The following is a 12,074-nucleotide window of genomic DNA, read 5'->3' on the forward strand; positions in this document are numbered from 1 at the left end:
GAAGGCAGAGACCAATGTGCTCAATGTATACATTCTATGCAATCACTTATTTACAGTAAATTGGTGTCTCATTCACCACATGTTATTTTTGTTGCCACTGCTTTGAAATGTTACTGTTGGTGAAGATCACTGCATAAAAGGTCTTTCAGGTTTGTGAAAAAATGTTTTTAATGTTTATTCATTTTTGAGAGGGGGGGAGAGAGAGAGAGAGAAAAGGGGCAGAGAGAGAGGGAGATGCTGAATCCGAATCCGAATCAGAAGCAGGCTCCAGGTTCTGAGCTGTCAGCACAGAGGCCTACATGGGACTTAAAGTCAAGGACCAAGAGATCATGACCTGAGCTGAAGTCAGACGCTTAACTGACTGAGCCACCCAGGCGCCCGTAGATTTTAAATCAACTCCTTCCTTGAACAATTATTATTTGGCCAAGTTTCTAGAGTATATTTCATCTTACTATTTGTCAAGTTTTTACTTATCAAGTTAAATACTGTGCCCCAGCCTCTACAAAATATTTAATATTAGGGATGTTGTTATCAAATAATATTTAAATGGAGACCATGGAAGCCCTGATATCACATAGCTGCTGGACACAACTGTAATTTATTTATGGAAACATATTGTAGAATTCCTCCAAAGCTTCAAAAAAATACTTACACTGTCATATAAAATGGGAAAATCTAAAGGGAGTATCAAGAATTCACTTTTAGTTCATAAAAAATATAGTGAAACTCCTTGCCACAAACATAGCAGAGGTAACCAGAGTGGGAAAATGTGAAAAACAAAACAAAAACTCAACCCGTCAGTTTCTACCTTGGAAAAGGCATGATGGCTATTTTTTAAAAAGTGTTTTGGTGATAGGAATTCCTACAAAAAGAGTAAATTTTTCTTGTCCTGATGACATTTTGAAAACCTACACAGCTTCACCCCACTGTCAACTAAATTCAGGGCACAAGGAATGAACTCCCCACGCAGAATGCTTTCGTGCTAGAAAACAGGTAAGCCACATTCCGGTAAAGAGCAGAAGACAAGTGCTTTATTATGAGAACCGTTCAAGTAAAACATCAGTGTGCACCAGTGAGAGTGAGTGGAGATCCGCATCAGGTTTTCTGAATGAACACTAGGTTAAAAAGGGGCTACACAGTTTTGTTTTTTGTTTTTCTTTTTTCCAAACACCATCCTTTGCTAAGGCAAAAATACACTTCATTTTAGAACAGAACTGGTACAGAAGAAAGCTACGTCACAGTACAGTACAGAATGCAGGGTCCACCCTGGTCGGGAAGTCATCACGGAACAGCACGTCCCCCACACGCAGCGCGCTCCACGCGGGTGAGGATCACAGTATTTATCACACCTTTATTCTCTTCTAATCTGATGAAGTTTCAACACACGTTCTGTTTCTCAGGAGTGTGCAGATGGGGCCCATATGTCGATATTACAGTAATTACAACATTAAATAACATTGCACAGTCAACCTCCAAGGCTAATCAGTATAAAGTAACAAGTATTCAAATGTACCTTTACTCGTGGTTTTACATCGCATGTTATCACCAATCATGAAAGAAAAGTAGGCAAACGCCCAAGTAAGTACAAAGCCGCACGTTTTAGGCATAATGACGTGGCGTAAATACAAGAAAGCCGGCAGGGTATGAAAAACAAACAGGCTACATGGGAACAAACAGATCAACCATCTAAGCGTAAATCAATAACACAGTTATAAATAGCAGGGTTTGCTCAGAAGTCTCGTAAGTACTTACAGATGCGACTGCGTCGGGGGCGGGTGAGGAGGAGACGACACGCGGCAAATGCTCCCAACGCCAGTTACTTCCCGAGGTGGCATTACTTCTTAACCGACGCACTGCTCCACGCTGGAGACAGGGTTTGTGCTATGTCCCGATGTTCACATTTCCACCTTTAACGCTGCGGTTTTCAGCGGCGGTTGCATTACGAGAGCCAGACGGAGTGCTGATTCTTTTTAATTTTGCTGCTACGTTTAGCAGTGGGCCAGGAAACACTTTAAAGTTTAAAAGAAACGTGACAGAGGTTGAACTTTTCCCCCAGCACTTCTTAGCGAGCTCCAGGCAAAGCTATTATTATTTTCGTGTAATTTATTTGAAAAACTCTAAGTGCCGACACTGTAAACATGTTGTAGTTTCTCGACTAAACCTTGTCTGAGAACAAGGGTAAGAGCAGAGAGAAGCAGGAATCATTCTGTGTAGAGTAGAGCTGATCTACCTATCAGCTTGTGGTTTACATTTAAATATGATTTTAAAAATAATTTTTAAAAGTCCATGCTACACTTTTAAAGACTATTTCTGTGCACTTTCAATTCTGGACACAATTTTCAAAATTGCATGATGGAGGTCAGAATTTAAAAAACCCCACCAGAATGTAAATAACAGGGAAGGACACCTCCAATGGAAAGCATCGAACATACATTTATGTGCAGAAATCTAGACAACTATACAAGGTTTTAAGCAATCATCTGTTTTATTGTACAACTCTATGAACAGAAAATGAACAGAAATACACAATATACTTACCTGTACATGTGAACCTACTTTTTTAGCTACAGATATTTATTATACTTCATACTGACTTTAATTGTACAGTTCATGACTATGTATAACCTTATTGCATTAAGGGCAAATTCTACCTGGGGAGATTCACAGCCAATCACGTTAGGCATTCCCAATACATTCAAAAACTGGACCTCATATGTGAACGTATCTTCCCTGATCCTGGAAATGTGAGTTTCTTTACAGCTTAAGCTCATTTGCTATTTTAGAAGCAATGTTCTTAAAGGCAATCGATGTCCCAGATATTCGCTTGAAGCGGACCCCGTTGAGCGACAGGCGTGGCAGCTTGCAGACTTCCACCTCCCACTGCACGAGGCTGTCCTGTCTCGCATCTCCATGGACACAGAAAAGCAAAAACCTCTCTTTTTGTTCATAGTCACAGTTATTTGCATCTAACACTTTCCGGATCTCTCTCATCATGTCATTGGGGTCCATCGAACTAGTGGTCTTCATACTCCATGTGAACCGCAAAGAGCGTGGCTTAGAATCTTTACCCTCTTCCTTGTCTCTTTCTTTGGGTTCCCCTGATGTACTTCTAGAAGAAGAGGGCAAAGGGAGAGAATGGAGACAAAAAAATCCATTCAGCAAAGAAATCAAAGCACACATCAAATCTAAGCGGTCACAATTCAGTGCCTAACCAAACTACCCAATTTACAGACTGCCTTCAGGGAGATACGAAGCTTGTGTCATCCTGATGTAAAAACAGACCCCGGGATGCCGTCTACTTTGCCTTTGTTTGTGGGAAACAAGTTTACAGCTGCAAGTGAAGAACTTAATACTCTGACAGTTCCTTCTGTATTTCTCTACGTTGCAAAAGCAGATTCTCCATTCTCTGCACATTTACACAGACAGAAACCTCAACCATTCTGCTTATTAATACATTTTTAAAAATGTAAATTTCCTTTTTTCCCTCTTTTGGGAGTAGCAAAAAGACCAGGGACAAGGACAGCAGCGATGGCTACAGAGGGGTTATTTATACCTGACAGCACGGACAGAGACTGTACCTCAGTGAGCTAAAGACATCAGGTCACACCACGTGTAGAAGAAGTGTAGACGTCAGGCCCTCTGATGGGTCCAACATTTTGTTAAAGACATCCTTAAAGTAGTCTAGAAGGCTCCACATGACCTACACTCTCCCCCCCTCCGCCCCCACTGTCTCGTATGAACTTCCTCCCTGCTCACCCCTATCAAGACACACTGGCCTTGACGCTAGACTCGGAGCACACGGGATATGTCCTTGCCTTGAGGCATCTGCACAGGCCGCTCCCTCTGCCTGGAATGCTCTTCCCTCAGATGACAGCCTGGCTTCCTTATTCCTCCTAAACCTCTGCTCACTTTCTCCAGGCAGTCCACCTCGATCACCCCAGCCCCTACCACGGCCTGGCCATCCCCTAACTTTGCTCAATTTTCACCTCTATAGCACTTACTACATTCTAATATACTATTTAATTCATTATGTTTATTATTTGCTGACTGACTCTACCACTAGATTGTAAATTTCAGGAGAGCAAGGAGTTCTGTTTTGTTCACGGATATTGCCCGGGCCTCTGGACTGTGTGTGGCACACGGTGGCTGACGGACACCTCGTTGTTAAATGAATCAACTTGAGTGAATTGTCCTTACTGTAGGGCTCCCATAAATATCATGGAACCAGAAAACCTATTTCAAAGAATTGTAGAAAGCTAAACTAGATTATTTCTGATTCAGAAGACCCTGTAACTAAATTTGTGGAGCAATTTTCTAAATACAGATGTTGCATTTTTACTTGTTAACCTGTCTCACTTATATGTGATTTCAATAAGAGATAATATACTTTGAGAGGGATTTATAACCTACTACATAATTTTTTTGTATTTATACACTTTATATCAACAATATCCTATAATATGCATTCATGTACATATTTGTCTATGTGAATGTTTATGCATACATTTGTATATATGTTTTCCTCCTCATTCCTGGTACCTGAGCCCACAGTTCTGCAAACTATACAAGCTTGAGAAAATGAGGTGAGGAGTAAGTAGAGAAAGTGAATTTCTAAAGACTGTTAGGTAAATATGGACAGGATTTATTTCACTGTCTTCTTATCGTGTTCTTTGTGTTCACTGAGTCTAAGCCACTGCATCGCACACCTCCTTGGGCGTGTGGATCTCGTGAGGGCCACGTGCACAAGTCTGGTTATGGAATGGGCACGCTAGGGCTGGAAGGGACCCAAGAGAACACGTGACTGAACACTCATTTTTAAAAACAGAACTGGTGGCCAGGAAACGTACATTACTTTTCTAAGGACACAGAGCTAATGAGCTGAAACGCACAGACCAGGTATCAGGTTTTCCTTCTGTTCCACTGGGGAAACTTGGTGACCTTGGGACGACGGGCACACACAAGATGCTTCTCTAAGTGTATCTCAAAGGCATTGCCACTAGTGACGTTAACTGGAAAGCTCCAGAAAATGCTAATACTAATTAGATTTGCCAACATTTATTGGGCACTCGCCAGGTGCCAGGAGCTGTGCCAAGTGCCTAACACGCATTATCTACCCATTTACCTTCTCTAATGGCTCTAGAGAGGCAGTTGGGCTGAGGAAATGGGGGCAGGAGAGTTCGAGTGACTTCTTAAAGTCACGTGGCCAGGCGAGTGGGAGGACACAGCCCGGACCCACGGGGTGTGGCCTGGGAGCCTGCGCTGCTCACGGTGGCGCCCACCCGTGGTTCTGCGGTGACAGGGCCACATGCTCCTTGCGGTTTCTTCCACATAAAATGGATACGTTTCACCTGGCCGCTGTGAGAATTAAATGGCCAACCAGGACCTTGTAGACAGTAGGGAATCAAGAAGTTTGCTGAAAAACGAAAACAACTCCCTCCCCCCGCAACACCCAAAGGGACAGGTAGTCACATTCCGAGGATAACATGTATGCAGACAGGCTGCACCACCAGCAGCTACCTGTGACTCTACACTCTCAGGTGTCTTGGGGTCGGGTAGGATTTAGTGGAAAGAGACCCAAGAGGCTCAAAAGTGATGACTAAGTGAGGGAGGAGCTGAAAACAAATGTCCTTCATGTCTGTTTTGCAGGAGGAAGAAAAGTCCAGAATGTTTGTCCTGCCTCCCTTTGGCTGCCCACCGGGGTGACTCAGGCACCTAACTCAATAAAGAAACATTCCAACTATTGTGACTAAGCAAATATAGCACCTTTGGCAAAAAAAGATTGTGTAGGAATGCTTGATAAAGTTTTTCCAAAGCTCATTGTGTTTTATATTTCAATTAATTTTGAGAAGTAGAAATTAAACTGGGGCTTGTGCTCAGCTGGGTCAAAAATAGTCCCTGAATGAAGGGGCCTCTGTCACACTGAGGAGCTGCTGGTCAAGGTTCTGCGATGTACGTGGGATCCTTTCATGCTGGGATCTGCTCAGAATGACTTCCTGCTTTCCTCTCTTCAACTTCCCGTTCATAAACACGAGCACAGGTGCGAACACGTCAGTAACATGCTCTCCAGACCAGCAGCATCAGTACCTCCTGCCCAGCCGTTTTGTCAAGCCCCCCCACCCCCCCAATTCGATGGGGCTCATGTTTGAGGCCTGTTGTCAGCGTGACGACACAGCCAGTACTGAATGTCAAAAGCCATCAGGGAGGCTGGGCGAGAGTCCTAAAACGTGGCCCACCATGGAACCCTCAACCGAACATACTACTGCTACCGAACCTTCCCGTGTATCCCGTCACCCCGCTGTCCTGGGTTATCTGAGTAGTTTTAGTTACATCACTTTAGTGAGAAAAAGATTGATCCATGTCCCTCTATGAATTCTCTCCTGGTAGGACATAGTTTGTAGGCTACTTCTCTACAAGGGCACAAGTCAAAGTAATGTTTAGAAAACACAAACTCAGATTAACGTAAAGCTCATTCAACGCCAGGCAACATTAGGAAGACCCGTCCCGAAATAAAAATTTAAAACACACATACTATCTGGCTATTAGTTCTAGTCAGCTCTGTGAGGTGCTGTGGGCATTTCGAGCGCGCGGCTTCACACACGGGGGCCTAGCAGCGAAGGGTTAATAGTGGCTCCTCACCTTGAGGTGTCTGTTCTGCCACTGGCTTCGCCTTCACTTGGATCCCTCAAAACAAAGTGAAGGTGGAGATTTAATGATAAGAGTGAAAAAGAGATCAAGAAAACCTACATCTAAAATGATTTTAAAGTTAATTCGTTAAGCAAACTTCTAGCACGACACTTCTCGGTCACTAGCCAGTCGGACACCGCTTCGCACGATATCATGGAACCAGCTTAGCTGCCATTTTATTGAGCGTCTACTGGGTATTGTCAGAGAGGAGATGCTAGCTTGACGGCTTAGGATTGTTTTGTTTTGTTTCGTTTTAAGCAGGATCTTCCAATTCCCAGTCACAATTTTAAAGTCAGAATTTATGTTTTGGTTGAGTTTAGTTCAATCTACAGTTAAAACTATGTCATGATTTTCAACAGCAAGATCCAACTTCATATTTGTTATGAAACGAAATTCTAGTAGTCGCTCAATTTAGAAAACATATAAACTAGCCTTGTAGTTAGAGATAAAGTTCAACATACAGAAGCATTTCTAAAAATAAGTACTGATTTTTACATAAGCAATTAATTAACTTCAGATGTCACACTCATGATTCATGCACGTGATGAAATGTTACAGCAAACCAACGGCCTATCCAAGCAGGTGAGTCTAAAAACATGAAATCAATCTTAAACAAAACATCGATCTTACCTGGATATCCACCTGTGAAATAAAACCAGGGACACTCTACTAATTGTCCTTTTGTTGAACATCATTAATAGTTTTTAAGTCTACCAAAATCTTAACTGCTTTGTCATTTTCAACTGTCATTAAGTACTGACACAAGAGCATCAAGTTACACACCAGTTTAAATGTATGGAGATGACTCGGGATAGCAAAATATTACTAAATCGCTGAGAAGATAATAACCAACTCAAACCCTTACGTCAATGTTTTCTTAATGTTTTAACCATTCCGGAAACATTTATATTATTTATGTAAAATGAATGCAATAGGAATAAAATCAGGGGCTCTTTCCTCATTCCCTGAATTAACAAATCACATCCATACACTAAGCTCCACTACTTGAACTTGAGGTTAAAAATATCAAGGCTTTATGCATCGCCTTTCTTGACAAACATACTGTGTAAAAACCGTATTTCTCTCTGAATCGAAAAGGACAAAGACGACGTATTTTTGCATTCAAATGTGGTCTCTTAAATCTGTATTTTTAATAACTGGCATTTTCAATGGGAAGTGCAATACTTCAGCGACACCTGCAGAAAACGGATCTTTACTATAGCACAGGGACATAGAGAGAACACTGAAATGTACATTTTCAGTACCAGTGGATGCCGGAGGGCAGCCCGGCAGCCGGGGAAGACAGTGAGGCCACTGCTTTACTAGAGAGGAATCTATGTCTCACGGGGCTTTCTTATTTATGTTTTGCCTTGTAAGTCACCGTTAGCAAACACCCATCCCGCTGCTGCTCAACTGTGGGCATTAGGAACGAAACCCTCCTCTGGCACTACTTCCCCTGCTGTGAGCGCTGAAATTGTCACCGACACGTCACAGCGCTGCCACACGGCAACACTGACTTGAAGCCTGTCTGCTACCTGGAAACGGTTTCAAACAGTCCAGCAGCCATGGGGGGAGGCGGCTGGGGATCCGGAAGGCCAGCTGCTTTGTGGCAGGGCTCTCCGACCCTTAAGACTGTCAAAAAAAACCAGCTAAATATCTTCCACGTAGGAAGATACACTCAACTGAACTAATGTGGTTATTCCCTAATAAGAGAGGTTAAAAACTCTCGAGGTTTGAGCTGATCTCCAGTCTACACAGCAGCTCTACAGCTAGAACCTGTGCAGAAAAAATGGTTCTAAATGCTATTTAAAAGGCTTTTGAAATAGTGCGTCTACATCCTCCCTTGATAGAGGACTCCAGCGCAAAGGCACTTTCCTAACTGGAAAGTTCCTTCCTGGGACCAGAGAGCCACTCTCTCCTGTGGCCGGTCCAGCCTACAGCCCTTCTCACCGGCAGGGGGCGCCCACTAACCGGCTTCCTGTCAGTGAGCACGGTTTTCAAGTACATGAACGATTAACTCTGAGCTACTTTCTATCCGTCCCTTCTTAAAGTTCAACAACCCAGATTCCCTTACTATTTAGCCTGTAAAATCCTATTTTTTCATTTAAAAAAAATTTTTTAAATGTTTTATTTATTTCTAGGAGAGAGAGAGACAGCGTGAGCAGGGGAGGGTCAGAGAGAGAGGGAGTCACAGACTCCGAAAACAGGAGTCTCCGAAACAGGCTCCGGGCTCTGAGCTGGCAGTCAGCACAGAGCCCGAAGCGGGGCTCGAACCCACGAACCGCGAGATCATGACCTAAGCGAAAGTCGGGCGCTTAACCGACTAAGCCACCCAGGCGCCCCCTATTTTTTCATCTTTTTAAGCACTTGGCGGCACACGACTTGGTCGGTCCCAAAGTCCCGAGGTGGCGGGGGCGAGGCAGTGCCGGGATCAGCCCTGGCCCTGGCCGGTCCCAGGGTTCCCCGCCTTCGGGCTTTAGGCGCAGCACGTGCGGAGAGCAAAGGGGACAGAGGGCGGGGCTCGCGCCCAGGATGGACGCAAGTGGGAAGGACTGACTGGGAGCCGAGGAGAACCACAGGCAAGAAGGCTGGAGCAGCCCCTGAACTCGCAGGAACCTTCCAGTTTGCCTCCGAGCCTCCAGGACTCCCCGCAGGGCACCACGCAGCCGCTCCAGCGACCGAGCGGGCCGCGAGGGCACCCCGCGCGCTCGGCAGTGGCCACAGACGCCACCTGCGAAGCCCAGGCTGGTCCCGTGGGGACGGGTCACCTCACAGGAGGAGCGCGCGCTTCTCTTCTCTAACCAGACCCAGAGTTATCTAAATTACGTTAAAAATCAAAAGACATTAAAAAATGGTACTGAACTGCTGACCAAGGACAGCAAACACCCTCCTCCCTGCCCCCCCCGCCCCCAGCTGCCCCCCGGGCCCCCGGTACGGGGCGCGTGCGGGAGTTAACGTAAGGGCGCCGCGGACTTCAGGAGCGCCCCTGCTGGCTCCCCTGGGAGCCGCCTCTGAGCAACGAAGGCCTGCTTCCCGCACAGCACTGAGCGGGACTCGGGACCTCAGTGCTCCTCTTAAAAATGTGTCTCCTAGGGAATGCAGACTGGCGCAGCCCCTCGGGAAAGCAGTGTGGCGGCTCCCCAGGAAGCTAACAACAGAACTCCCCTAGGACCCGCAACAGCACTGCTAGGGATTTACCCAAGGGACACAGGAGGGCTGAGGCATAGGGGCACGTGGACCCCAATGTTCAAAGCAGCACTCTCCACGGTAGCCAAAACATGGAAAGAGCCTAAGAGTCCATCAACGGACGAATGGATCAAGAAGAAGTGGTTTATCTACACCATGGAATACTCCATGGCAATGAGAAAGAATGACATCTGGCCATGTGTAGCAACATGGATGGACCTTGAGGGTGTTATGCTGAGCGAAATAAGTCAGGCAGAGAAGGACAAATATCGTATGTTCGCACTCATATTTGGAACAGGAGAAACTTAACAGAAGACCATGGGGGAGAAAGAGGGGAGAAATAGCGGGGGAGAGGGAGGGAGGCAAACCATGAGAGGCTCTTGAATGCTGAGAACAAACTGATGGGCCCATGGGAATGGGGGGAGGGGAAGGAAGGAGTAGACGGGCATGGAGGGGGGCATGTGTGGGGATGAGCACTGGGTGTTATATGGAAACCAACTTGACAATAAACTATTTGTAAAAAAGAAAAAATGTGTCCCCTACACTATTTGACCCAAGAAACCAATGTTTCTCGAATGTCGTCTTCTGTGTCATCGGGCCCTAGATACTCAGCGGAAGACTCGGCAGAGAGCAAAGCAAAGCAGCACATCTCGGTTGTCACGGGGCTCGTCTCCGAGCTGGGGTGGGGGGTGGGGGCAGAGGACACGGGCGCCGGGCTGTGGGGGCGCCGCAGCTGGGAGAGGGGGTGTCGGGAGGAGGCGGGGACTGAGGAAGACGCCACTGCGGCAGAGACCGGAAGGAGGTGCGCAAGGGGCGGCCGCGGCGGCGGGGCGGCAGGCACAGCGGGCACAGCGGCCTGGCCGGGCCTGGCGCGAGGCCCAGGGGGGAGGGGGGTCAGGGCGGAGACACACGGGCAGGCCGCGTAGGGCCCGGGAGGCCACCGTGCGGGCTTCGGAGGATATTCCGAGCAGGACAAAGGCAGGGGGCCAGAGCACGCCGCGCACGGAGGAGGGGGCCCCTGTTCGCAGCGGGTTCAGGGAGCCCCGGCCTGCGGGGAAGCAGGGGGCCGGCGCTGCGTCGCCTGAGGGGGTGAAGAACGAGGGACAGCACAGAGCCGGGTTCCGGGCACGCTGTGGGGGAGTCCGGGACACGTGGGCGTGTGGGGCGGGCAGGGAGTGGGCGGTGCAGGGGGAGGCCCGGGCTGCAGACCCAAGTCTGGGAGCTGTTACCGTGGGACGGAAGGCAGGGTCCCGGGCGGCACCGCGAGTGAGGCCGGCCGGAGAGGACGGACCGCGCCCTGGGGCAGTCGGAAGCTCAGAGGTCCGGGGGAAAGGCAAGGGAACCTGCAGAGAGCCTGCCGACGGCCTGGGAAGGAACAGCTGGCTCGGGGGGGGGGGGGGGGAATGTTTCCATTGTGTGCAAGGCGGCAGCACCGAGCCAGCTGCTCCCGGGGCGGCGGCTGCGTCCGAACCCCAAGGCCAGACGTCTGAACCCCAAGGCCAGACGGCAGCACCCCGTGGGGAGCCCAGCAGGCGGCAGGGCCTCGCGTCTCCCTTAAATGGCTCTGGGGCAACCCTTCATCCCGACCGCCCATCACACCGTCCCCAGGCCGCTTTCTTGCTCTGACACTCTGTCCTGACCTCTCTTGTCAAGGGGCCTTTTACTATGTTCTCTTTAGAATCGCAATTTTCATTGCAAAGTAGCAATGTATTTAAAAAAATTTGTTTTATTTTTTATATTTGAGAGAGAGAGAGAGAGAGATCAGGGAAGAGGCAGAGAGGTGGAGGCAGAATCCGAAGCAGGTTGCAGGCTTGGAGCTGTCAGCACAGAGCCTGACGCGGGGCTCGAACTCCCACACCGTGAGATCATGACCTGAGCCGAAGTTCGAGGCTCAACCGACTGAGCCACCCAGGCGCCCCAGTAAAGGGAAGTTATTTTACACAATGCTTAATGTACAATTAGTAATCAGATTTGAAACTCAAAACAGTTTTCCTTCGCTTTGAAATCAAGTCTGGCTTCTTCAAGAGAAAGCAGTGGCTTTTAAAAAGGGCTTTAAATCGTCAGCCAAATTCCAACAGCAGAAACGACGGCCAGCCAGCCTTACAGTCGGTCACGCACACTCGGTCCTGAGCCTGTGGGTCTCTCTCTCAAGGGGTCACGCCACAGGGTCACCGCCCACAGGCCACAATGTCATTCTGATATGG

At 47.6% G+C, this 12,074-nt stretch overlaps 1 protein-coding gene across 1 annotated transcript in view; it reads right to left on the reverse strand.

The window, feature by feature from the left end:
* Positions 1-1,006: 1,006 nt before the first annotated feature.
* The window catches only part of MARK1 (microtubule affinity regulating kinase 1), a 103,825-nt gene continuing 92,757 nt past the window's right edge, over positions 1,007-12,074 (reverse strand). The window contains exons 18-19 of the mRNA XM_039250604.1: positions 6,637-6,681; positions 1,007-3,109 (exon numbers count right to left, since the gene is read on the reverse strand). Of these exons, the coding sequence (XP_039106535.1) occupies positions 2,755-3,109; positions 6,637-6,681 (400 nt within the window). The 3' untranslated portion in view covers positions 1,007-2,754. The remainder of the gene's footprint in view (positions 3,110-6,636; positions 6,682-12,074) is intronic.

The sequence above is a fragment of the Hyaena hyaena genome, unplaced genomic scaffold (assembly GCF_003009895.1).
Source record: "Hyaena hyaena isolate Hyena2069 unplaced genomic scaffold, ASM300989v1 scaffold_374, whole genome shotgun sequence".
Lineage (NCBI taxonomy): Eukaryota > Metazoa > Chordata > Mammalia > Carnivora > Hyaenidae > Hyaena > Hyaena hyaena.